Here is a 27,476-nt window from a genome sequence, read left to right as displayed (position 1 = left end):
TGATCTCAGCACATAAACTTTTTTGCATGAAGTTTTACTTGGCATTTCAGAACTAAGCCAGTAGCTACAACTGTGGTTATCCAATTTGGAAGGTCTGGGCCTTCTGGCTTGTCTCAGGAGAGTGTGCAAAGGAGGCAAGACAGACCTTCTGTGGAATAGCCCATGTATAGCTGGCAATGGTGTGCCTGTAGTTTGTTGACAAATCATTTATACCTTCTAATTTGTATGATTTGACTCAATTCTAAGAATCTTTCTCTTCCAAGGGAAAAAAGTGAACCTAATTTTGTTTTACCTGTAATGAAGGAGAAAAATCACCTGTGTTTTTTTTTTCTTTAGCATCAACAGAGTGGCACTTTGGGAAATTCTGTGGTCCGCTGTGACAAACTTGACCAGTCTGAGATTAAGAGCCTGCTGATGTGTTTCCTCTACATCTTAAAGAGCATGTCTGATGGTAGGTCAAAAGGAAGATTCCTGTTTTGCTTTCCTTGTTTCAGTATTTTGTTTATTTTTTTTAATTGTAATTGATTGAAAGAATTTAAGGATTTTCTCTGTTGTTTGAAATACATGTTAATTTATTAAATGTAGTAGAACTAAGTCTTAATTTGGGAATTTATGTTTATTATTGTATTCTAGAAAATGGGTTCTAAAATGTGAATGGGTCTTTTTAAAAAATTTATATTAAAACTCAGACCTGCCATCTTCACTAAAGGAGACAGAGCAGATAAATGAAGTAGTTTCTTTTTTCCTTTAATTTCATTTGTCCAAAAAAACTTACTGGCAATTTGCAAAACTCTATTAGTCCATGTCTTGAATTCGAGTTTGTAGTGTTGGTGACCCAAGCATCTCTTTATTTAGACTGTGTGTGACATTCCTGTTTTTAATTGGACATGAGGTGTGTTTAGTTTTCTAATGGAAATAGTGGTATCGTGGTTGACTAAGTTTCTGGTTAAGGATTTGACAACCACATTTTTTAATAGAAATGACCACAACCATGAGTGCTTTGTCAGTACCATGCAGAGCTTGTAAACATCCACGACGGGACAGTTCCCACTCTGCTCATATGATAGAACCAGTCACGTGAAACTGCTGTAGGACAGTGTCACAGTCCTTATCTTGGTCAGAGCTCTTCTTACTTTCCCTCTAACAAATTAAAACGTGTTCTATGAGCTTCATTAAGGTAATTGAGTGAAGATTAACTTTTTTGGAAATAAAGTGCCATTTTCTGAGACCTGAAGACCCCTTGTCTGGTGGCAGCAGTGTGGGCATTGAACACCCAGGGGAGGTGTTTCTGCTGCAGAAAGTGTTTCTTTTGTACCAGACTTCAATTTCAGCGGCATTGAGGGTTGGACCTTATGACTTGGGTTAGGAGGAGCATGCCTGTCCTTAAAATGCTTCAGGACTGGGGTAGTTTATTCTTCTGTCGATTTGTTACTTTAAAATAACTGTTTTCTTTGGGGAAAAAAAAAAAACAGACAGGATTTTTTGTGAATGATGACCACATACAAAGGGACCAGGGCCCTTATTCTTATATTTGAGTTATAAAGTTGAAATTTTTCCCACTAAGTCAAAAGTTACACATTTTAATCATGGTAGTGAGTTTTAGCCAGTATCATAATCCTGTTTTTCCTTTGTTGAGAGTTTTCCTTAAAGTATTGTAAGTTTCAACTATTAAATATGATATGTAACTAGAATGTTACTGCTTTAAACAAAAGCAAATATACCAGAAATTTTTCATCCAAGTGAAAGTTATCCTTTAAAGTCAGTCCTTTAGAAGGCCAGGCATGTATTTTAAAAATGCAACAACCTCTTGAAAGCAATTTTAAAATATCTTTTTTTTCAGCTAGTGTAAGGTTATAATTTTTTTCCTTTATAGTTAGAATTTTTGTGTGTGTCCCATTTAAGAAATCTTAACCTACCTCCAGGGTCGTGAACATACTCACCTATATTTTCTTTAAAAAGCTGTCTTATTTAAATCTTCACATTAAATCTTAATATCTATCAAGCATTGATTTTTGTGTATTGTATGGAGTGGGGAGAAATTGCCTTTAGAATAGTTTACCAGACAGCCAGACTCAGTCGTGTAACTCAGTAGCTACTTTTTCCTTTATCCCACCTTTAATGAGCACCTCCTACACTCAGGGCCCCTCACTCTCTGCACCTTCCTATGCCTCCTCCCTCCTTTGTAGAAGTTAGCTGTCTTCCCCATCTCCTCAGCCAAGAGCCAGAGCACAGAGCAAGGGAAGGCCGTGCTGGTGCCGCCCAGCTTGCCAGCAGATTCTGTGTGTGCTGGTATGGCCACAGATGTTTACAGATTGACCCCAGGCGGCCCTCCAGCATTCACTTGGCTCCCTGGGTTCCCACCACACCAGGATGACCAGCCTCAAGTAATCAGTGTCTGTCCCTCTGGATTCTAAACTCAAAATCCCTAAGAGATGGAAGCTCTCCAACCCACCCTCTGGTCTAAGAGCCAAACGTGGCTTTCAAAATCAGATGCACTTGATTTAACCCCCATTCCACCAGAATCCTCTAGGATGGTATTCGGAAGAGTTCCTTAGCTTCTCTGAGCCTTCATTATTCATTAGTTCATCTGTAAATGGGAACTCTGCCCAGATCACGGTAAGGATTCGATGGCAGGATATATGTGAGATCATGAGACCTAGCTCAGTGCCTAGTGTAACAGACACTTGGTGTGTATCCCGCGGCTTTTCCTGCCTGCCACATTCCTGACACGTGTAGAACAGAAGCCGTGGCCTTGCATCTTCAAGAGCCGCTAGCATCTTTGAGCCACCCTCTCTCTTGTCTCAGGCCCCAGGGACTCAGTGTCTTTGAGAGAAATCTCTTTACCCATTTCTCAACTTAAGTGTAAACTGTAGGAATGCAGAAATGTTTTTGTCAAATAACCCTCTTTGTGCAGTGCTATGTGGTTAAGGGTCATACACAGAATGCTTTCTGTCAATAAATTTGTAGGATTTGCCTTAACGAAAAATATGCCCAGTTGCTCTTGATGAAGAGGGATGGTTCTAACTAATCACCAGTACATTGTACCATCGTGTTGGGAAATTGAAGTTCTCATACACTGCTTGTCTGGAAGGCTATTTGGCAGTGTCTGTCCAACTTTAAATGCACATACCATCAACATGGCTGTGTCACGTCTAAGAATATGTCCTATAGATGTAGTTAGTTGGACGAGTATGCAGAGACCCATTGAAAAGGATGTTCATGATTCATAACAGCAAAGGATTTGGGGGAAAGCAAGTAAATGTCTAGTAGTAGGGGAGCTGGGTAACTCAATTATAGTGCATCCACGGAGAGGAATACTATGCAGCTTCAAAAAGACTGAGATAGATCCAAGCTATATTAGTGAATTAAAACTCAAAGGGCAAAACAGTGTGTGTGGGATGTGTGCTTCCGTTTCAGTGTGTGTGTGTGTGTGTGTGTGTGTGTGTGTGTGTGTGTGTTAGGAGGGTGATACTTGTGTACATGTAAGAATTGTCAGCAGGCTCTCTGTTGGGGAAGGACACTGTAGTGGGTGGGTAAAGAGAGGGCCTGACTTGAGACTACCTGCCCACTTGTATTCTTTGAATTTTCCAGTCCATTTAAGAGCACATTATGTATCCATTAAGTAGGTACCATGTAGAGATAGATGGTGTATGATGAAATTAAAGTGTTCAGATGTAGCATCTTTAAATTAACTAAGCCTGTTGTCCGCGTTCTCCAGTACAGACTGGGCACTGTGGTCTGTCCTTTGATCATCTATGAGAGGCGGCAGGGAGGGTTTGGAGGCCTACATTCTGGTCTCTTCCCATCTTATAATGTGCAAAATATGCACCATCATTCTAACCAAATACATGTTTACTTTGTAGACGCTTTGTTTACGTATTGGAACAAGGCTTCAACATCCGAACTTATGGACTTTTTTACAATATCTGAGTGAGTAGTTTTGTCTTTGCTCATTGACCCTTGATTTTTCCTACCTAATTAAGAAGTGCGAAGATACTATGTAGTTGAGCCACAAATACAGGATACCCACATCCACACTTACTCTTTAAGCTCTCTCTCCTGGACCTGACCCCATCACCTGCTTTCGGAAACTCATGACCAAGTGGGCAGTGACCAGCATTAAATTACTAGATATGTGATTGTTATACATGAGTGTTTACTACTTATGTGTACAAGCCATTTTAATAAAATAACGAAATTTATTAATGGAATTGGGTGGATGCTGCATTTCTAAGTTGAATCTAACTTAAATCAAGCAGATGCAGAGACTGAGAAAAGTTGCTATAATTTAAAAATACATGATGAGTAAAAGTGAAATCTAAAATATGGTCTGTATTATTTTATCTCTTTTAAGTTTCTGTTTCCCTTTAAACTTTTTACTTTTAGAAACACAAATCCACAATCCCTTATCCAAAACTGATGAGGCCAGGTGATTTTCCAAATGCAAAATGTTTTTGATTTTTGAAAATGTTGCATAGTATATTTCACAATTCCCCCAGTTGGTCTCAGGGAGCACCCCACAATAAAGCACATTATTGTTTCTGCAGTAAGAAATAACTTCTGTGGTCCTATGATTGTTCACAGTAATTGGTTAAATCGTGACCAAGTAGCTTTATGTCTATTATTTGGGATCATGATTTGCTGCCAAATGTGTTTGCATGAGTTTGGGTGGGAACCCATGGTGTTCCTAGCTTTGTACATTTTGAAATTGCAGTCTTGATTCCCAGTCTCAGGGCCACTTCCTCTGATGAGTTGCAGTTGGGGATTGTCACATGTGAGACAAGATTCAGCACTAGAAGTACTGACTAGACATTATTTTAACTGCCTCTTCTTAAATATATACTTCAAAAAATATAAATGTCGTGGATATAGTAAGATAAAACAAAAAAGCACACACTTGCTGTCTGTGAGAGACCAGTCCATGTATTTGAATCAAAAGAGAAGCTCTTTAGTGCGGAGGGATAGCTCAAGTGGTAGGGTGCGTGCTTAGCATGCACAAGGTCCTGGGTTCAGTCCCCCGTACCTCCTCTAAAAATAAATAAGTAAACCTAATTACCTCCCCCTTCCCCCCAAAAAGCTCCTTACATAGGTGGACTGAGGACAATTACGCAGCTCAGAACAACACACATGGTTTCCACTGCGACTTCTGAGGCAAACGTAGAGTAAATGTCCAAACCCTCAGTCATTGGACAGTCATGTCCATCCTGGGTCTCTACTCTGTGTCGCTCAGACCACCCATCAGGGTACAGAGAGCAGCACAATATGGAGCCTCCTTTGCATTTGATCATTTTCTCCAGGTTTAGAGGGACCTTCCAGAGAATTTCTGAAAACCAGAAGTAAGGGGCTAGTGGTAGATGTAAGAGTGCATTGAATGTGTCACTGTAAATGGGTTTAAATAAAGCAATGTGTCAAAAATAATTTTATCTTCACACTTCCCTAATAATCTTTCTTCCTGTCCGCAGGGTCTGCTTGCACCAGTTCCAGTACATGGGGAAGCGCTACATAGCCAGGTACCGTGGGGGGTTTTGCTTAAAGTGTTGTGTCCTTCTCTGTGTTACTTGGATCTGAAAATGGGGAAATTGTCATCTCTGGTGATTGGCAGTTCGAATTCTCATAAGCAGCCACCAAGACAGTTGGCAGGTCTTTGGATGGCTGCCATGAAATCTGGTAGCGTCTTCCACCCACGTTCCTGCGCTCCTTCTGTCTCGTTCTGTCTCAGGCATGTCTCTGGGAAAGATCTTCCTCTGTGGCCTGTTGCTGCACTTCTGCACTTCCTTCCAAGTTCTCCCTCGTCATCTGTTCCTTCTGTCTCTTTCTCTTCTCCCAGTTCCTCTGGATGCATCTTCTCACTCTTTTTTTTCCTTCCTCAGTGATTTCTCTTCCCGTGTTTCCCTTTCAAAGGTCCTTTTTTACCCTTCCACCTCCCAGCGACAAAGATACTCATTTCTCATCCAACCACTTTCCCTCATTCTTAATGAAAAAATGAGGGACTTCCACAAAAACCATCTCTAAAAGTGAGCTTCTTCTCTTTTCTGAATAAGCTGTCTGAGCCCTATGTTGTTACCTGACCAGAACTCTTTGTAGTATCATGAACCCTCACTGCCCCGTCCCAGCCCAGACTCTCAGTTCGGCCCTAAGTTTGAGGTGAGCTGGACACTCATCACTGATGGGCAGCCAAGCATCCTCCTCTGCAGGTGCCCCTCAGCACGTTTGGTCCTTCCGCAGTCCTCACTCCTGCCCTGTCGCCGTTCACTGTGTCTGTGTTTGTCTTTTGTGTTGTGTATTCCGTGGTAATGTATTCACAGGGTCTTGGTCTAAGTATCCTACTTTTCTGTTGTTACTCTTTTTAAAGTTTAATTATAAGTAAACATATTTATGTTTTAAGAAAAACTTTAATATTAATTATCATTGAGATTTTCCTCTCATCTGTAATTCTATTTTACAGCAGTGAAATAGGGAAGAGATTTTTAATAGACTAGACTTTGCTTTTATATATTGACATTGTTCTTTTCTTAGGATATTTGAGAAATTTTCAGAATTGTGTTCTGTGTTAAAGAAAAGTATGTTTTTTTTTCCCTAAAGAGAGCAAATTTAGAGAATGTTTTGTGCTTTCCTCCTATTAATGTGTTCTATTTTTAGTTGAAATGTGGTGGCACTTAATGTTCTCTAATCTTAACTCTTCTTTTGGTCATAACAGTAATTTTTGCATTTGAGTTTTTCAAGTACCAAATGCAAGTATATACAAGGTGCCCCTATACAGTAACCTCCTTATGCAATAACTTTAGTCCTTTGGACTTTGTCCTATAAAGATGGGCAGACAGCATATTTGTAACAGAATGACACTGTGCTGGGGGAGCTTCACACCCTCTTGCAGTAACTGTCACCTGTGTCACAAGGTGGCATTTGGAAAATATTGTGCAAATAGGAGGAAACACGTCAGAGCTGAACGTGGTGAACGTGGGAAGCTGAAGATTTCTGCCCCAACAAACTAGTTTGGAATTGGGTTTTGTGAAATAGTTAACTTATTCTTTCAGTGGCTATAAATTTAATTTTTTTAAAGAAAATTCTTCCAACTTCCTAAGCACCCTGTATATATTTGTGCATAAAAGTATGCTTCCTTGGACTGTCTTAAAAACGAGTGGGCATAGGAGGGTGGGGGTAGGGGATGGCGTGACTTTGTAACATGCACAATGGAAAGACGTGCCCTGTTCTGTCGAAAATTGCCATGGTCTCTGCCGCATGTGAAGCAGACCTTGGGCGGTGATTTAGATGTTGTCAGTGCTGGCCCTCTGTGGCGGTCCAGTTCTGTGAATACTGTGCCTTCTCATTGTGTCACTTTGGAATCACCCAGCAGCATGCTGCCCGATGATATTCCATGCATGCCCTGTCCTACTCCACACAATAACACAGTGAGGGAGACGGCTGGCTACGGGACGGGGGCAGGTGTCATTCCAGCGCTGGTCTCATTTGTCATCTGCTCTGGTGATGGTACACAGTAGGAAGTTAGCTGTTTGATTGCTAACCCAGATCACTTTTCTGTTTCCTCACTTGACTGCTGACAAGTCTAACAAAGGGTGTGGCTCTTCTCCTTCTTGCCTGGGTAAGAATCAAGGTGTCAAACCGCCTCATATCATCCCTCCCGTTGCATGTTTGTTCTCTGCTTCTTCCAGCACATTCTTTAATTTAAAAAAAAATTTGGCTCTTTAATAACATATATAATCTGAAAAGATCCGTGGTGTTTTGGCAGTTATCTGAATGCTAACCTTTAACGCCACGTTGGACTGATGCTCAGTTTTTTGAAAAGCAGCATCTCTAAAGGACTTTCCAAAACTGAAAAAGTCTCTGCTTTGGCCTGGTTTTTTGCTCCTTCGTCTTCAGGTGCTTTGCCGTGAACTGTGTAAGCACTGCTGACTGTGTGTGTGTCTCTGGCTCACGTGGCCCCAAACAGGCTCCGCTGCGCTTGGTCTGCTCGTGGCCAGTGTCCTTCTTGCTGTGTCCTGGCCTCACTAATGCTCCCTGTCTCGCTGCAGTGTAACAAGTCTAACTTTTGCTTCTATCCCATTTCACTCATGTTGCAGGAACCAGGAGGGGTTGGGACCCATAGTTCATGATCGAAAATCTCAGACATTGCCTGTTTCCCGTAACAGAACAGGAATGATGCATGCCAGATTGCAGCAGCTGGGCAGCCTGGATAACTCTCTCACTTTTAACCACAGTAAGTCCCATGACACACCATCGTAACAGCCAGCCATCTCATGTGACAGCTCAGAGGGGAGAGCCCTAGGCCACAGCACACCACATCACCAACTCGACTTTTCTTCCAGCTTAGAGCAGTAGGATGAAGAGCTCGTGGCGCAGTTCCCTTCCTTGGAGGAGAATGACATAATGTGGCACGTGGTCAACTACGGCACCAGACCTGAAAGCCTGGCCCCTTTGCCCCAGCCCCTTTCCTGGGTGTTTTTAAAACAAAATCTGGCCTGTGTAAGAGCCAAACTTTCTCTGACTTTTTAAAGTTAATATTTGGATTCACTGCCAGTAGCTGACTTATGGTCAGTTTCCCCCTGAAACCCCAGAGAACGTCTGGGGCAGGTTTCTCCCGCCCTCCCAATCCCATGCGTGTAATTGATCAAGCGTGCACATTCTGACATTCCAGCCCTGAATGTATGTGAATACTTAAACTGCTCTGAAAATGTAAAGCCCGCGAATCATTGTGTGAGGGTGTGGAAAAGCCAATAACAAAGTGACTTTTTCTGTGTTTTCAGTGTGAGAAAGATATCAAGTGTGCTTGGAATTTCTGTAGACAATGGTAAGATTTAATCAGGTTGAAGTCTGCTTACGAGGCCGCTTCACTTGCAAACCAAGACCTCTTTGTTCATCTCGCCTTCCTAACTTTGGGGCTTCCTAACTTCACCATAGAGACTCTGCCAACATGTGGGAGCATATCTTTAATTTACTTTTATCAATTGCCAGAGGGGACATAGCATCATGTGCTGTTTCTAGAAATCTGAGTGTTTAATCTTCTTAAGGGTTTCTCAAAGCAGAAAACCTAAAAAGTGTCAACCATGCAATGCTTTAAAAACTAATGTGATCATTTCTATCAGTGGTGTGTTCTCTCAGTTGTCTCATCTTCTCTCCAAGCATGATATAGGTAGTTATTCTTAAGTTTTAGACAATTGTTTCTACTATCCCAAGTAATGTCTTTAATACATGGTTATTAATACCTTCTCATCATTTCTAATCTTAAGAATTCATTCCATTCACTGTGATTTCCATACCTATTTCTTAATATAGGCTAGGAGTAAAGACAATATTCCCAGCTCCTTAAATTGATAATAGTTCAAAATAAGAAGACTGAGGAATCAAAATACAACAGCTCCCTACCTTCCCACCCCAACAAAGTTAAATGTAATGGGTATAGTCTCTATAAAATTCCAGGCTTACTTTAAATCAGTAAGTTGTCAGTCTTCCACGCACCAAATTGGTAGCCTTCAAATGCTAGTTCTGGGTTCTATGTTTAGCTGTAGAATGTACTTTAGGGACACATCTAAGGCTACAATACTTGATTTTTCCACATCTTGTCCATTAGGGCTTTTTTAGCTCTGTAGACAATGGGTTGAAACAAACAAAGCAAGGAGTTTCATTATTTTTAGTTTTCATTTCCTATTTAGCAAAGAGAAATGAAATCTCCACTATTCTGCAGGACCTGCTACACTGCCTTTGCCCAGATAATTTATAACACAGGGCCTGCCTCACCATCAGTTGAAATAAGTGCTTAAAATTTAAAACACTTAAAAAAAAAATCATAAGCAGACCAAGGCCCCACCTCCAAAGATAATCATTTAGGAAACATAGAAAACAAAAATAAAATGAATGATCAACACATGAATAAATAACCTTCATCCAGTAAGATATGCAGCAGCTCCTCCCACTGCAAACGCTTGAACTGTAGGAGAGAGACAGCTGGCTGTGTTCTGCTGCCAAAAACCATACTGTGAACACGGCTGATTTCCATTCTCTCTTGCTGCTACCCGCAGAGAACCCCATCCTGCCCGCCCCCCTCCTCATCCACCCTGAATTTTTTTCTTTAGTCAGTTTTCAGTGACACCACCCTCAATCAAAGTTTCTCCTTCTGCCTTCCCAGTCAACAGTGTGTAGCTAATTATTTTAGCCTCCTTCTTCGTGCCTCCAATTCCTGCTCATCCCAGAAAGTTCCTGATGTCTCCGAGTCCTGCACCTTAGAACTCAGTCTTCACTTACATCTCTAATTCTGATTCTGTATTTGGGTGGCTTCAGCCTCTGCCTCCATTAGCTTTTTGAGCTCCAAATGGTCACCTTGGCTGAAAGCCACAGAGAAGGGAGTGTTTACTGTATGTATACATGTGTATGTGCATGCACATGTATATGTATATATACAGACATGGGTCTTTACATCAGTACCTAGGTATTTTATGGGAAATTTGTAAACCCCCCCCAAAATAACTCCTGTTTAACAATGAATACAGTACCTTCTGTTGGGCCAACCAATGTGACATAGATCCAATATGTGAGAGACTTCCTGGAATGCCAGGGTCTAAAATGAATTTATTTTAGAAAGAATGAAAATAGGAAGAATCCCTTATACAACTTGCATTTTTCATTTCCTGTTTCTCCGAGTAGGAAAGGCTTTGTGAGACCTCAGTTGACCAGCAGGGAGCAGCAGAGAACTACGAGGAATTTAAGCCAATGCAGACAAAGCTGCAGGGTCCCCCGTCACCTGTTAAGAGTAGGACGGGGAAAAGTCACCATAGACACCACACGTGTACCTCTAGCAGGGACTTACCCTTACTCTTGGATTTTTATAGGAAATAATGAAAATGACCAATTTCACTGGGGCCAGTGGTCTTAACTATTTTAAAAACACTCAAAGGATAGAAGTTGTTGTTGGGTTCATTGCCCAGGTTTATAAAAAGTCAATGTTTACAACATTAAGGCATTGACCTATTTACTGCAGCGTGTACTCATTGTGTGTTTATAGAAAAGACTTGTGCCAAATGGCAAATTGAGAGTGAGAGGTGCTGGTAGAATATTTTATACAAACCAGATGAGGAGAAAACTAAATGAAACATGTTTGCAAATAGGTGACACATTTGCAAAAAGTATAAAATAACACTTTGTATTTACTTTAATGCTATGTATTGTTCTAGGAATATATTAAATTCACTTGCATGATAATCCATATTTCCCATTGGTGTGATGGGAGAAAAGCCAAGAGTCAAGAGATAGAAACCCTTGAAGAAAACCTGTATTTCATATAAGTCATTATAGAGACAGTTTAAGATCACTGGATTAAGTTACAGGTGAATATGGGAAAGCATCTTCTACCTGGGCTACCCATGAGCTAGCGAGGGTACCGGCAGCTGGAGATGTGAAAATAGAGACTAGGGGATATTGTCCAGGTTACTTAAGCATCATATGAGGAGCTGGGCAAAATGGCTTGTTAAGACCCCATCTAACTCTGAAGTTCTTTGATATTTATGAATCACAAGTAAGAAAATGAATATAGGTGATAATTAAATTCCTTTACTGTACATAATGTTGAATCAATGTGAAAAATGCAGGGAAGGCATATATTCTCTGAAGTAAAATTAATATTTTTTCAAAAGTTTTCAAGCATGGAGAATATATTTTTTAAAGTAAGTAAAAGAGAATTACATGCTTTAAATGTCTATACTCAAGATAGTAAATAAAATGTTTGTTTCTAAAGCCATTATTTCCTTGATTTTGAGACATGTTTCCTTGGCTTACAGATACATTTTTGCACATTTGCGAGCATTTCTGAAAGCAAGATATATTTTACAGTTTTATCAGATCCTTAACAAGTATATCTGGCACATTACATCTAATATGGTAGTCTGTCATTGACTGGTGCTTCTTGCAATTGATAGGGTCTCAAAATTTAGAAAATCTGGCACAAGGCCCAGTTAAAGTCAGTCATTCTTTATTCTTTTCAATATCTTTAAAGAGAACATTAAACTAAAATGTATGATATGCTTAAACCAAGTGTTTTCACAGATTGGAGATCTATATCCTATAGTAGGTATCATTTTCAGACACAGCTAAACATTAGTTGAGGTATTCTACAGAGAATAGAAAGCAGATAGCATGGCCATTTTCTCGAGTGTAGACTCGGAGATCATAGACTAGTTCCACAAATCATTTTGAGCATGTTTGTTTTCTCAGTGTGTGAATCAGCGGACAGACAACAAATTATATGAGTTTTGTCTTGGAATGTTATTCCTTATTCTCTTCTCCTCTCCTTGCCCACCTGTGAGGAAAACCTTTTTTGCAATAAAAATGAGATGGAGATCAATAATATATTGTGTAGTGGTTGATCTGGTTGATATTTTGCATAAATATATGCAATTAGTAAAAGCAATAGACCATGAGTTAATATATATGGGAGGCTAGGTTTACTACATTTGGCAAGAAGATTCCTTGCCATTCAATATTTATATTTTTTTGTAAAATGTATGATTTTTCTGGATTCATATTATGGGCCAGAGTAAAAAATTAAAAACAAGAATTCTGATTCCATGACAGGCGAAGGCAGCTTTCGAGATGAAAGTGTGCCTCCTGTGAGAACATCTGAGTTGTTCTTCTAGCCCCAAATGTCCTCTGACATTTGGAAAAGGCGAGTGGCTGTGGATTGGGCTTCTGTCCTTCCCAGTGAGGGAGGGATGGTTTACAGATATAGTCAGCGTCTCTAAACCAAGCTGTTCAGGAAACAGGAATTTATAAAATGGAGTAAGTTTAGTTAAGGCTAAACATAGCAGATGACATTAGAGGGAGAAAAAAAGTCTCACCCTTGGCCTTTGAGTGTTTAAAAGATTGGGGGATTTTAGAATAAATCATCAGAGTGACAACAGAATGAAAGTTGTATCCATGTGAGCAGTGAACCCTGAGGACTCTAAAGCAAGCCATGACATGCCTGCTAGAGATTGCACATCAGGGAAGCCCTTCCCCACCCGGACCAGCCTCAGTGAAGCCCATTGGTGCCTGTGCCCCGCCCCAAGGCACCACTGCCCACTAGAGGAAGTCAGTAGGGTTAACAGCACTCCTTGCTGGCCTGTATCAGAATCTGCTTATTCACCTTAAAAAAGTTGCTGATCGATGCTTAGAGAACTTACTTACTGTGTCTCTAAAGACCCCCTTCTTGGGTTTGCCAGCTCAGTTTCATTTTCCTGTGTTGGCTTGTTACAAGGTGACCACTGATTAGAGTTCCAGGCCTTGAGACAGACAGGCTTGACCCCCTGGTGGGTGTCCCCAGGCAAATTGTCCATGCAGTCTCTGTCACTCGAAAAGCAACTTATAACGAATTGTGGCTAAAAGGACTATTTCTTTTACTCCTATATGATTCAGACACAGGCAGACAGATTTCTAAATTAATCTCTTATTCTAAAAGAAATTAGATAGTGTAATGGCTTATGGGTGGGTGGTGTAGTAGCTTAGAGAAATTTTGTCATTCGTTAGCATGGCCCATTGATTGTATATGTTTTAAAAATAGCACATTGAAAAATTCCAGTTCTTGAATTGTTCCAGAATTTCAGCCAGGTGTAAGTAAATTCTGAGGAAGTTCTTCATTGTGTAGGCCATCACATCTGTAGTGATCACACCTGCAGACACTTATCCAGTGGGTTGTCTAGAAAGAAAAGGATAGTTCTGTGCAGAAAAAAAACAATTAATATCATCACCAAAGCAAGTGCTTTGTTCTAGTTTAACCCAGCCTATCAAATTTCATTTGAGGTAAATGGCAGCCCTTAATATAGGGTCCTTTTGACCTGTGTGATAATTTTGGTTGGTCTGATAAAAGGTGTTGTATTTTGAGGGGTGGGTTTTTTTTTTTTTGTCCTTTCTTGCCCTGGTCTGTGATTACTGTAACAATAAGCATCCATCTGTTCGTTTCCTTGTTTCAAGGACTCTGTATATCACCAAACAAACTGCCAAATGAGGAAATGCCTTTGTTCAAATGCCTTGCCAAGTGAACAAAAACGGTTCAGTGAATATTAGTACCAAAAAAAAATCTATCTTTCTTTTTGCTAGATTCCTTACCCCAAAAAAAGCAGAAATAAAGAGAAAACATAACTAGCATTGTGCTAGATGTGTTTGTTACATAGCCTCAGTAAGGACACAGTTGCTCTGCCAAAGTGTGAAAATAATGCAGGCCACTCAAAACCCCTGTTTCAAAAGCAAAGCAAAGTTGGATGAAAGCGCCTAATAGTGTTTTGTTTTGTTTTGTTTTGTTTTTGATCATACTTTAAAGAGCAATTCGGCCTTTTTTTAAAAAGCTTTTTGTAGCCTTTCAAAAACCATTCTCTAATTCTGACATTTACTAAAGTCAGAATAACATCATACTAGTTACTTTATTTTATCTTAACAATAGGGATTCTGGTACAGTGACCTGGATAAGGAATTTGGAGTGTAGTTTCTATTTTTTCCCCCATTACTGGCCTCAAGAAAATTCTCTAGGTTTTCTGTACTTCATTTTCCTGATCTTTGTACGAAATGTCCTTCTCTCTGGAGTATTAAGAAAATTACCTACACAGTAAGTGTGGATTTGTTTTTGCTCCATGGAGAAAAAGATTACATGATGTTTTATTATATTGCCGTCTTTCTTTGTAATCTAGATCAATACTGTGACATCTTTGCATCTCTATATATATTTCTGCTAATGCATACCATTTCATAATTTAATATCTCAAATTGTATGTCAAACTATATTTTATCAGTACTAAATTGATTTTATAGCCACATACAGAAGGTATCAAGTTTGTATTTAAATTATGATTCTTCAAGTTCTTTCCTTTTCTTAAACATTACTTTCAGACATAGTGGCTTTTATGCTTTTTGTTAAAGCAAGTAGAATACCATTCACAGTGCAGTCAACTCTTGGTTATCCCTTGTGATTCTCGCTGATAATACAGATCTTAAGTTATCAGCTTAAGACTTCTGCAGCATTCACTCTGTGCCAGGCACTATTCTAAGGGCTTCACAATGACGAATAAATTTAATACTCACACAACCCTTTGAGGTATAAACTGTTGTTATCCCCATTCTACAGGTGAGGAAACTGAGGTATACAAAGGTCGAGGAACTTGCCCAGGGTCACACAGCCAGTAAGGGGCGGAGCTGGATTCAGTGACCAGCAGCCTGACCCTCGGCTCATTTTCTTTCCCTGGGCTGTGCTGCCGCCCTTCAGTGTGGAGGCTCCAGAGCTCCATCTCCTTCACCACTTCCCCATCCTAGCAGCTCAGTCGGGTGGCTCCTTTGATGGGCTCTGGCCCCAGGTGCCTGTCCTGCTCCCCCATTTACTAACTGTGTGATCTAAGACAAGCTGTCCAGCCTTTCTGTGCCTTCATCTCCTCATCTGCAGAACGGGTTTAAATAACAAATGTACTTCATCAGGCTGTCGAGGATTTAAATGAAATGATACACATGAAGCTCACAGAATCATGGCTGGCGCGTTGCAGACGCATAATGTTTACCGCTCTGACTTCTCTTCCAGAGTCGTAAAGGAGTTGTCATTGAATGGAAACATTATTACTGAACCCTTCCCGCCCCCCCCAAAAAAAGACAAAAACGGGCAGATAAGGCCCTGAAGGAAGCCTTTGGAAATAATCAAAAGTTGACTGTGACTCTGCTGTCCTGCCAGCCTGCCTTCTGCAGCTGCCGGCAGTGACCTTGTGCTATGATTTCCTGCAGGCTATGGCCACTCGGACGCAGACGTGCTCCACCAGTCGTTACTTGAAGCCAATATTGCCACTGAGGTGTGCCTCACAGCTCTGGACACCCTCTCTCTATTCACCCTGGCATTTAAGGTTTGTATTGAGCAGCTGTTCGTGATCAGAGCCTGACCGTTTAAATTCAATATGCTTATTGCTTATTTAACTGAACCAACAAGAACTTCCTATATTGTACTTTTACTGCAGCTACTGTTTTTCCCCTGTAAGGAAACCATTAATCCTTAAATTCCCTTAATGAAACCGTTCCACAGTTAATGGCTTGAATTCCCTGAAATAGGTTACAGCTTAACTGGCCAGGGCGTGTGGCCTGCTTGCAAATGCTGGACACGGTCTCTGGAGGCGGTTAACACTTGGCCAGAGGGAAGCATTTGTGGGGAATGTGGCTTTGCTGTGCCCTCCATGGTGATAAATATGGGCACCTAATTGGGCATTTCTGCCTCTACTATCTTTAAACATATCCAAACATGGTAGCGGTTAAAATTAGATGCTTATAGGTAGAGGAAGCAATACATAAAAACACATTCACCTTTAACTTTTTTTGTTTTTGATCTGTTACTAAATTAAATGATAGGAGCATTTCAGGAATCAAGAGTAAAAAACAATATTGGCCTTATTTTTAGGTTTTAGTAATATTCAAGTCAGTTGAAATGGTCTCTTCAGCCTCTCTCATCATTAGGAACCCCACCCTTCTCATTCTTTGTCAATGACTACTTCCATTTCCAGTTAATATCCAATGAATACTGAAACAGTGTGTTTATTTGCAAGGGTATTTAGGAAACACCCTAAATCGTTCTGTGCTTTCCTCATCTTCTCTTCTCATGAAGGATGTTTCTTTATTAGACAGACTTAAAGTGGTGACCCATTTCCTGTTGCTTTATTATAATTTGCCTTCATTCTTAGCAACCATGCCACTCATGTCCCCAGGAAATGTCATAAGTAGGAACCCAGTTGAGAGATGAGGAAATGCATGTGCTAATAGGATGAGTCAGGAGGCAGCAGTGTCCTGTTACAGGAGCCTTGCTCTTAGTGGCCCTCAGTTACGGTCCCCAGGCTGGAGGATGCTGCAGGCCTTGGAGCTTGTTAGAAATGCAGGTTCTTAGGCTCTGGCCAACTGAATCGACTCTGGAAGTGAGACGTGAACAGTAGGGCCTGAGAACAATCACTCTGCTAGAACCATATTTCAAACTTCTTTCTGTTTTCTTTTGGAGATTTTTAGTTCAAAATTCTTATGTAAATAGGCAGTTTAATGTGAGCATTTGCCCTTACACCTGTAGCAGTGCTGACTGTGCGACTGTAAGTTCAGAACAGTAGCTGGGACACTGTCACCTGCTGTCTGCCTGGGCCCTGGCATGTAAACGAGCAGGAAGCCCTGGGGCTGCACAGAGGTGCGGGCCTGGCACAGTGGCAGGTGAGGGCCCGGGCAGCACAGGTGTGATCCGGCGGCACCAGGAGAGCAGCAACAGTTTCTTTACTGCACAGCCTGAGGGTCTTAATCGGGCTCCAGTGAATTGCTTCATATTAAAAGAGTGTTGGTCAAGGTTCCCAGATCTCCAGTGTCTGGCCACCAAACAGGTTCTGATGCAAGAGAGGACGAGCATCTGTCGGTCTCTGAAGACTGATTGTAACACTTGTGGGATAAATATCTTTGGGAAAATCATTTCATGTTTCCAGACCTAAGATTTCTCATTTGTAAGATGAGATTTCTCGTCTGTAAGATTGAAAAAATAGGACCTGCCTCCTGTGGTTGCTGTAAGTTTAAAGGGAGATGACCCTGGGAAGGGCCAAACGCTCTACTATACAGGCCAGGCTCCAGGACACATGGGAGCAGCCATGTGTACAGAAACACCGTGGGCTTCAGCTCCCGGCTCCACCCTTAGCCAGATGTTAAGCCCTGGGCGGGTCTGCTTGTCGTCTGTAAGCCCTGATTTCCTTACTTAGAACATAGCAATTATGCCTACTGTATAATGGATTGTTACTGAAGTGTCCGAAAACATCTACCCTGTGTCTGGCTGACATAGGAGCTCAGATGTTGATTCTAGTTTAGCAGTAAGCACTTTCCCCTATGTTCATGCCTTTCTGGTCCTATGGTAAGGTGTCTGATTCCTGACACCCACAGGGAAGATTGAGTTTCAGAGCTGAGGTGATCTCTGTCAAGGTCTGTATGCCTGTGTGCAAAAATCTTTGATGTTTAAAGCTCAGCATCCCTACCCCTGCCCCATTTAAAGTGTGAAGATGGGCAGATGTTATGGCATTGAGGGATGTCATGCCAAGCTGTAGGCTTCCCTAGCCTGGATTCACAGGTCCAAGGGGCCCACTGCACAGCAGCCACGAGGATCTCCCTTTGCAAATATTTACTCAGCTGAGGCATCAATTGGAGCATATCAGAAAAATTAAATTATTACATGGGATTAGCTGACATAACTGTTTGCAGAAAAATCATCTTCCACAAATGTAGCCCCATCGTTACTGAGTCTCTTAATTGACCGCATCTAATACATTGCCAAAGGCCATCAAGAAATCACATTCTTAATGAGAGGAAATGTTTGAAAAGATTTAAGCCCTGATTCTGGTTTATTATTATATTAGCTTCCTGCTGTTTAATGAGTGCCTTCTGTGCCTCAAGCATCAGTCTTCACAGCCTGGCCCATAGGTCTTCTTACCCCCAGTTTACAGATGAGGAGATTGAGGCTGAGACAGGCTAGGAGATTTGCCCAAGATCACTGCATACCTGGCCTATCAAATCCCTTGTTCTCCACTAAGTCGGGTGTGTGTGTGTGTGTGTGTGTGTGTGTGTGTGTGTGTGTAGGGGGAGGGGCTGAGCTGGGTGAATACCAAGGTAGTTGAATGATCTCTCATACAGAAAAAAAGAAGAAAATTATCACACACTTACCAGATGCTGGTGCTGGGTGGGGGGGCACTTTCATATAGGTTATTTCATACATCAAAGGGGTGTTCTGTAAACCAAGGTAGTTACATGCAGAAAAATACAATTCTTTGGCCATTTTAAATGTCTGTTAGTACAGTCCCAACTGGCTGGTGACCTGTAAATGGTTGGTAATATTTTTAATGAGCTCAAAATTTTAATCCAAAAGTGTATTTTAAGTAATTCATGTAGAGCCATTTCTTGATTTGAACTGCACAATGAGGACCAGTCCATGGGAATAAAGAGCAACATGAACCACAGGACGCAGAGCCCTCGGATCATGGGGGTCTTGCTAGGGAGTCTGTGGTCCAGTTTACACAGCCATGAGCCTGGTCTGCAGACACACATGAAGTCTGGGTGGTCTTGGTGGTGGTGAGCCTCTGCAGCTAAAACAGCTCTTCTCTAAAACTCAATTTTTAAAGTTATTTTATAATCAATGTCTAAATATAAATAAATGCCATATGCCTAAGAAGGATGTAGTTGTCTTAAATAACATGGTTCCAGATACCTCATTTTGGCACCTGAGTTTAAGTTTGTTTTTCTCCTGTTCCTGTCTCTTTGGAAATGACTGATTCCATGTGTTGACTCTCTGAAAGGCCCGCTTCCCTTCGGAAGCTGTGTGACGACAGTCAAACTTGAATCCACATCAGACAGTTCCTGAGAATTACTTATAACCTATTCTCCACCTTATGGCTAGAAATAAGTCGTGCCTTTTGTGTTATTCTAACATCTCATTTAATTTCCCGAATGAAATTCTCCCATCCTCAGTAAAAGTCTACAGGGATATAAAAGTGGAAAGAGATACTCTGCTGTTACCTGTGGTTATGTATGACTGGAAAAGTGAAGGTGGTTTTTCTTTTGCTTTCCATCCTGCTCTGGGACTTCCTGAATGTTCAGATATTTAGTTTAGTGTGTATTACTTTCTAATGAGAAAGAGAGAGGCGCACAGAGAGAGAGAAGAAAATTGACTGGAAAGTAAGGGAGGCAGCTGGTAAACTGGGATGTGTCCAAGATGAAAGGTCCTTTCCCCCTTTAAATGAGGGGTTGCATCTTTGTGTGCATTTTTACTCCATTCTTCATCAAATTTTGTGGTCAGAACCCAAGAAGACTAAATCTTGAAAATGGGAAGCAAAAACCTTAACCAAAAAAGAGTGAAAGGAAGGAAGATTTAATGCCAGTGGTAAGAACTTGGAGAAGGGCCAGTTCAGGTGCAAAGCAATTTTTATGTGAACCATCTCTCCTGGGTGTCTACAGCAAAGAGTCCTGAGAAGATAAAAGCACGTATTCAGATTCCCCCAAACCTTAATCCAGCCATAATTAGGAAGGACTGTAGCTCCTGGGAAAAGCAGTGATCACAGACAGCAAACCATGTAAGCAGTTCCCCAAACACTGGAAACAGCCTCTATTTTTCCAGTTGGTGAACAGCTGCTCATGGTTGAGAATTATATCCTATTCAGTTAATTAAGTCATATTTTCTGCTCATTAAGTTGCTTTTCTTTCACATAATGGAATTCACTACTGTACCTCAGTATTTCATGATCTAAAGATCACTGTGAATGCCAGGTGTCCGACCAGCCGTGAATACACCTGTGAATCACTGGTCCTAAAAAACAAGACTTATTCCTTGAGTAAAAAATTTTTCTCCAACAATAAGATGAGGTAAATCTTGAAACTATTACTTCAGCCATAATTTGCTATGCAACAGAACTATTTGGTGGACGTAAGTTCTCTTTGTTCATTTAGCTAACTTTTAAGACTGATTTGAGGTACTGGCCTCTGGACATTTTTTTATGGGAGTCATTTTTGCCTGCCTGTGCAGAATGCATCCATTCTCCCAAACACACACTTTTGTTCCCACGAGCCTGTTTTTAAAGATGCAGGCCTCCAGTCAACCACGTTAGACACAGTGGCTACGTGCTGGCCTCTAGCTGGGGACACCTCTACCCACCACGCGTGTTCAGCATCTCTGGGAGTTTTAATCAGCCAGGTTTACTCGATGTTTAAGCAGTGCGAATTTGCTGCTGGTGTGAGGAAATCTTGAAGAACAAGGAGAAGTAATGAACGGTGGCCTTCTCGTCTTGTTTTGTCAAGTGAAATCCATGATGTGTTAAAATCCTGCTGGCTACCACTTAACTGAGCTAGATCAGCGTAGGCGTCTCAGCTCCCTCTCCTTGACCTCGAGTCTTCCAGTTGCTGGCAAGCTCTGTTTTAGGCTCGCTGTTACACAGATGAGGATGACGAGACCCAGTTGACCTGTGCAAATCTGTGCCCATGAGAAAGGGTGCCTGAGCAGAGCCTGTGCGGAAGTTTTCCCCCTCACCAGACTGTCTGGCTATTCATGGCTGAACACAGTGCCCAAGAAGCCTGGGAAAAAGACACAGCCCTCATTTGTAGAGGACCTGTTTCATACACCTCACTTCAGTATTCTTCCCAGCCCGTTAATTAGCTGGAAACTAATGTAATGGCACTCCTTTTTCACAGTTAAGATGTCATAAATATTACCTCTGTATCAGTTGCTGGCAATAGTAAAAATGAATAAATAGATAGAAGGCCAGTCAGTACTGAGGAACAGTGGTCCTTTAAACCATACTACAGTTTACTGGGAAGTTTTGTAAGTAGTCCCTCCCTTAATAGGAAGAAGTAAACTCTCCAAAGCGTAAATTTATTGATAAGCTCATTCGTACTACAAGAGACTTCTCCACTTTCCTGGAGGGTTCATGGCAAGGTTGTTTAAATTATACGCCGTCTTAGTACCTGGAAAATTTAACCTTTGAGGCTGAGAGTTGAATGAAACCTATTACTGGTGTCTGGTGTGTCTCACTAAATGACTTGTCTTGTGTGTTTTAAGAACCAGCTCCTGGCTGACCACGGACATAACCCGCTCATGAAAAAAGTTTTTGACGTCTACCTGTGTTTTCTTCAAAAACATCAGTCTGAAACGGCTTTAAAAAACGTCTTCACTGCCTTAAGGTCATTAATTTACAAGGTACGTTGTTTCACTGGGGGAGGGGTGACCACCATTGATGGCCACGCATTTTCCTCTGCGGGGCCCCTGGAGTTGAAGACGCGCTGACCCTCCTGGGGCTCCTTTGCTCTCCCGTGTTCCTTCTAGTTCCCCTCGACGTTCTACGAGGGGCGGGCGGACATGTGTGCCTCGCTGTGCTATGAGGTTCTCAAGTGCTGTAACTCCAAGCTGAGCTCCATCCGGACCGAGGCCTCCCAGCTGCTGTACTTCCTCATGAGGAACAACTTTGACTACACGGGGAAGAAGTCCTTCGTCCGGACACATTTGCAGGTACGTGCGCATCACCTTTCCAGCACAGGTGTGCTCTGTGGAATCCTGTTTGACTGGGAAAACTTTGAGTTACCTCAGCATAAGTATGACACAGTCTGGCCTCGAGATGGAGAACTCAGAAGTAACGTTTAGTGGTTTACTGGTTTATTTCTTCCTCCACATTGTAAGATTTGGGCCCAGAATGTGTTTCTATCGGTAAATTGACGTTTAAATACTGAATCAATATTGGACTGCCTGAAATTCCATTGAATTCCATGTAGACCCTACGTGCGGATGCCTCACAGTGAACATCTTAGGTAAGACAAAAAACACCCAAAGTGGTTCTGTTCTGTCCTCCATCTGCTGACACACCTGCCATCTCTCCAGAGTGAAAGTGTCCCAGATTCTCTGCGAACCATGCCAAATACTGAAAATTCTTACGTATTTTTGTACAAACACATAGAGGAATGCCTTCTCCATCTCTGTACTTACGCCTTTTTTAAAACAAGTATTTGTTTTTTACAAACTGCATGCAAGGATTCATGGATACAACCATGAACAAACAAGGACCCTTTTCCGGCCCTCATGGAGTGTCATCTGCTGGAGGACAGATAGACCTTGTTCCACGTACCCAGGGCCAGAACAGAGGAGCTTGAGTGTACCAGGGAGGGGACCAGGGCGCTTCCCAGAGGATGTGAAGGGTGAACAGGGGTTGGAGAGTGAGCATGGTCCAGGCCAGGATGTACCATGGGGAAGGGCCCATCCAGGGAAGTGGAGAAGGTTTTCCTAGTGGAGTTGAGAGTATGGGTGAGAACAAGTTGAGGAGGCATCGTTGCATGTTTGGGGAGATTGCCTGGATTCCAGTTCTGAAAATAGATCAGAAATTCAAGACCTTCGAGACCACAGAGACCTTGGGGAAACTGTGGTCAAATCTAGACCAGAGAGAATCGTGTCCTGGGTCAGGTATGGTGAGGTTAGAAGGAAGAGGAGGTTGAGTTGACAATACTTAGTGATTGACTGTACCTGGGTGTGGTGAAGGAAGAGGCCGGGGGGGTGGTCCAGAGTTTAGTTTGAGTAACTGGGTAAAGACGTTGGTATTTATAGACCCCCAAAAAGACAGGTTCCCCATGCGTAGTTAATATGCATATGTTTTAATAAAAAATGCAAAGGATAGTCTGCTTATTGAATGTTAAGTACATATAGGTTCAAGCCAGAAACCACAGAGATAAATAATAAGGTCTCACTTTTTACTAGAGAAAGTGGTAGGTAAGTAACCCTCCAAGTGATTTGGGCTTATCTGATTCTCATTCCTCTACACTCTCCTGATTAGCACTTTGCTGTGCAAACAAAAGACTCAAGAATAGCAGAGTCACCTTCTGGAATAATTCTTGGAAGTGGGGAAAAGATGGCTCAGACATTTCCCACACTGGCGTGATCCCTGCTCACAGACTCCCTGCCACCCCATCCTCATGCACATCCTAACCCAAGGCAGGAGTCGAGCTGGAGCATTCCCCAAAGGTGAATTGACTTGCTCACGTTTGTGTCCCTAGGTTATCATTTCTGTCAGCCAGCTGATAGCAGACGTCGTCGGCATCGGGGGAACCAGATTCCAGCAGTCCTTGTCTATCATCAACAACTGCGCCAACAGTGACAGGCTCATCAAGGTGGGTGGCCCAGTCCCGTTCTGTTTGTTACCCCTGAGACACTACCTTGTCATTTGCTACAACTACAGACGGACAGGGCGCAGCTGAAAGCCCCGGCCCCTCTTCCACCCTCGTTGCAGCACACCACCTTCTCCTCGGACGTGAAGGACTTGACCAAGAGGATCCGCACAGTGCTGATGGCCACGGCCCAGATGAAGGAGCACGAGAACGACCCCGAGATGCTGGTGGACCTCCAGTACAGCCTGGCCAAGTCCTACGCCAGCACTCCCGAGCTCCGGAAGACGTGGCTGGACAGCATGGCCAGGATCCACGTCAAAAACGGCGATCTCTCCGAGGTAGCCCTGCAGCCCTCTCCATCCCAGTTTTTGAGAAAGCTAGTTATGCCCCCTTCACTGAAAGAAGCCAGTTTTGAGAAAAATTGCTCAGTAATTCAGAGCAGATGGTTAAAAATACGTAGTATTTGAACAGTGTTGGGCTCCGGGCTGCTTCATTGTCGTCTAAGCATTTTCACAGCTTACAGCATTGTCAGGGGCTGTCTCTGTCCCAAACACGCATTGTTGGAAAGCTCTTAGAAAACGGCCATGCTCAGCTAGGTGCGTGCTGATGCAGGTGCGCTCAGCTTCTGCATCAAAACCCCTCTCTAGAGCTAAAATGCAGCTATGTTATGATCAAATTAGATTTTCCTACTATTAAAGTCATGACAGGGTGTGGCTTTTTCTTCCTCTTTGAGACAGTCTGTTTCCATCTGGGCATGTGATAGGGAAAGTAGCCATGTCCGGGCGGAGCTGGGGGTGTGGGCTCCAGAGACAGACTGAATCCCAGATCTGACGTTCCTTGACTCTGGGACAGCGAGCCACAGAGGGTCTCAGTGACGCATCTGAAAAACGAGAAGTTAAGGGAACCAATGGGCAGTACGGCAGGTTCTTTTCTTGCTCCCAGGATGGGCTGATGGCCACGGGGTCCATGTCCGGGGTCCATGCCCAAGACATGGAGGTGTGATCAACAGTGTTACCAAGGAAGCGTGCTTTTACCTTTAAACCTCTCAAATTGCCTACATCAGTACAATTATGTTCCACATCTGAAAAATTTATGTAACTATTTTTACCTATTGATTATGCAAAGTGCATTCCATTTGACCATAAGTTTAATCTAAAATATACATTAGACATAATAAAGATGAATTACATACTATTAGTGGTAGTAATTTTTCTATCATTCTGACAAAAACAGGGATCAGATATTGGAACCTTACATTGGGTTCATTTCCAACAGCTACCTTTGATATTTTATAAACCATGGCAACTTGGTGAAAAGAGCTTATTTTTATTTTTTGTTTCATTTTAAGGTGTCTATAATGTTTAACACCAAATTGTAATTTTCATTGAGAATTCTTTTTTTGAAAAAGTCACTTCATCTTTTTTTTTCAGTTCGAGAGAAAAACATATTAACCTCTGCAATGTGAGCATTTCTCTCAGAATCTAGGAATGCATGTGCCTTTTCTTCAAATGCTCCTCTTTTCCCTTTGAGAGAAATGATGCTGAAATTTTAGCTATAGTAAGAAAAAACGCTTTTGAAAAATCTTTTACAGTAAAATTTAATAATTTTAAATAGAAACAAGCCTTAGCAAATTTACTGCTATTCGTCTCAATTTGCAGTTTCAGAATTTCAGTTTATGTGAATTGTTCCACTTTTTTCAAAAGGCAAAATGTCAGTCATTAGAAACACTAGTTGATCCCTTGAGATCTCATCTAAGTCCACGTAGTCTTTGGATTTCTGTCTGTGAGCATTGTGACGTGCTTTATAAATGGTGATTCTGAAGCCTGTGTCTTTCATTGTAGGCAGCAATGTGCTATGTCCATGTCACAGCCCTGGTGGCAGAATATCTCACACGGAAAGGTAAGGAATATTCCTTTGTTTTGTGAAGTAAATATAAAATTGTACAAAGCAGCAAAGATGAGTGAGAGCCATTCGGAAGGATTTGGAGGTGAGGGATGTGTGTGTGCACACACTATATTCATTGTTTTGTTTGCTAGCATGATATTTGCTTGACTCAGTAGGAACTGCTGAAATGCAGAACAGAAGTAGATGGCATGTTGTCATGTAAGCTCTTACTAATAACCCGTCCTGCAAAAACTAGTTAATGAGCTTTGCATCTGGGAGCCTCTGACTGGCCAATCTCAAGCTGAAAAGACTTAATTTTCCCTTAAGATCGTTCCCACTTGAAGTGTTTATCAATCAAAAGGCAGCTGTAACAGGAGGTCATCAGACAATATTTTCTGGAGCACAGCCCAGTTGGCTTTGTTGTGTAAGCAGGCAGCCTGCTGCCCGGAAACCTTGCGTCCCCGTGGAAGGAGCGGGCAGGAGTGAGCATTTATTCCCACATTAGCAGGCCACGAGTCCTCTGCCGGTTCCTCTGATTAAATACCAGTTAACACTTCAGAATCGAGAACATGGTGTTTTAGAAAAGCTGGTTTTGTGTGCATGTGTGTGGAGCCGGGCAGCACCCACTCTAGTAACAAGGAGGACCTTCACAACGTGAGGAAACGTAAAGTCACAGATGGCAAGGCCTGGGAATTTCTATCTTCCTGGCACAGCTGGCTTTTTGGAATGGAATTTAAGGGAGTTAGGCTTGTCGTACATCAGAGAAAGAAATCAAGGAAGGGCTCCACATTCTCTCCTCCCAGCATGAGACCTTTTGTCAGGTAGAACATCTCGTGTTTAGAAGCAGATGTGTCCCTCCAGCCGGAGCCACCGCACCAGCCAGAGGAGGTGCTGGGCGGCCTAAGCCGAGGGGGGTCCCAGAGCTCCAGCAGCCCCGTCCGTGCAACGCTCAGAGGTGTAGGGGTTTCCTCTCTCACCCACTTGGATGGACGTGGCCCTCCCTCTTTTTCCTCCCTTCTCTGGTTTGGTGCAGCCTGTCCTTGTGGGCAAGGAGAAGACAGCACTTGGGCCACCACCGTAGCTGTTCCACCAGAGCTGAGCTGTGTATTGCAATGTACTCTGTAGCCAGAAACATGAGTAGCTGGCTTTTATCATCTTGCTTTTTGTTCACACACGTATCCTCAAGCGCCCACTGCTTTTCACAGCGGAATCTGTCTGTAAAAAAGACCAAGGCTGAAGTAGGACAGTGGCAGAGATGCGACCCAATTCATGAATGGCATGGAAGCCTTCCCTGTATGCAGCGGGAACATCTCTGAATCTATGACCTACTCTTTCAAGACTTGATTTCAAAACACCCTGTGTTCCTCTTTCCCCCGCAACATGGGAGGTCTCAATTCAAGTTTTGACTTCTGTTTTGTTTCGCTTTGCTGTAAACAGCGACCACAGTAGAGTAGGAAGACTTTTCAGATCCTTCTTCACTTGATCGTTTTTACTCAGCTGACATTGTCTGACATAAAACTCTTCCCGGTGACTCCAGGATGAGTCAAGGTCCCCAGTGGGCCACTGTTGCTTAAGGGGTTTGTCCTTATGCCGGGTATTTATGCCAGTTCCAACCCCCACCACTTCCCCAGAGGATCAGAGTGCCTCCACCCCGAGGTGTGCACGCTGCCCTTCAGCTGTGGGAGCAGAGGCCTCTCCTTGCCCCTCAGGTAGCCTGTCAGCTCACGGCTGCCGAGTTCCATCTTGGTGGACTGCTTCCCACAGGAGAAGGGCAAGGTCTAAGCCGAGTTCCAGGATAACCCCAGCCAGAGTGGGTGGGATGACAGCTGGAAGGAAACAGTCGTGTTTGAGTTTGTCTCCCTCTTTGATTGGCTTTGGCTTCTTTATTTTTCTTGGTGTCTGAGCGTGGGTCGTCCTTCCAAATCAGACTGTTGTTATTTGCTGTTCATCTGATT

At 42.4% G+C, this 27,476-nt stretch overlaps 1 protein-coding gene across 15 annotated transcripts in view; it reads left to right on the top strand.

The window, feature by feature from the left end:
- Positions 1-27,476, top strand: part of DOCK9 (dedicator of cytokinesis 9) — a 256,309-nt gene that overhangs the window by 204,433 nt on the left and 24,400 nt on the right. For 7 of the 15 annotated variants that reach the window (XM_074378460.1, XM_074378456.1, XM_074378453.1 and 4 more), the window contains 10 exons: positions 337-451; positions 3,864-3,930; positions 5,463-5,510; positions 8,079-8,215; positions 15,739-15,854; positions 21,551-21,688; positions 21,815-21,997; positions 23,527-23,640; positions 23,760-23,975; positions 25,479-25,536. In XM_074378460.1, coding sequence (XP_074234561.1) covers positions 337-451; positions 3,864-3,930; positions 5,463-5,510; positions 8,079-8,215; positions 15,739-15,854; positions 21,551-21,688; positions 21,815-21,997; positions 23,527-23,640; positions 23,760-23,975; positions 25,479-25,536 — 1,192 coding nt within the window. Of the gene's footprint in view, positions 1-336; positions 452-3,863; positions 3,931-5,462; positions 5,511-8,078; positions 8,216-8,762; positions 8,807-15,738; positions 15,855-21,550; positions 21,689-21,814; positions 21,998-23,526; positions 23,641-23,759; positions 23,976-25,478; positions 25,537-27,476 lie in introns of all 15 variants that reach the window. The other 8 variants (XM_074378467.1, XM_074378464.1, XM_074378459.1 and 5 more) reach the window with 2 other exon arrangements.

The sequence above is a fragment of the Camelus bactrianus genome, chromosome 14 (assembly GCF_048773025.1).
Source record: "Camelus bactrianus isolate YW-2024 breed Bactrian camel chromosome 14, ASM4877302v1, whole genome shotgun sequence".
Classification (NCBI taxonomy): domain Eukaryota; kingdom Metazoa; phylum Chordata; class Mammalia; order Artiodactyla; family Camelidae; genus Camelus; species Camelus bactrianus.
This window is presented reverse-complemented; position numbering and strand designations above follow the sequence as displayed.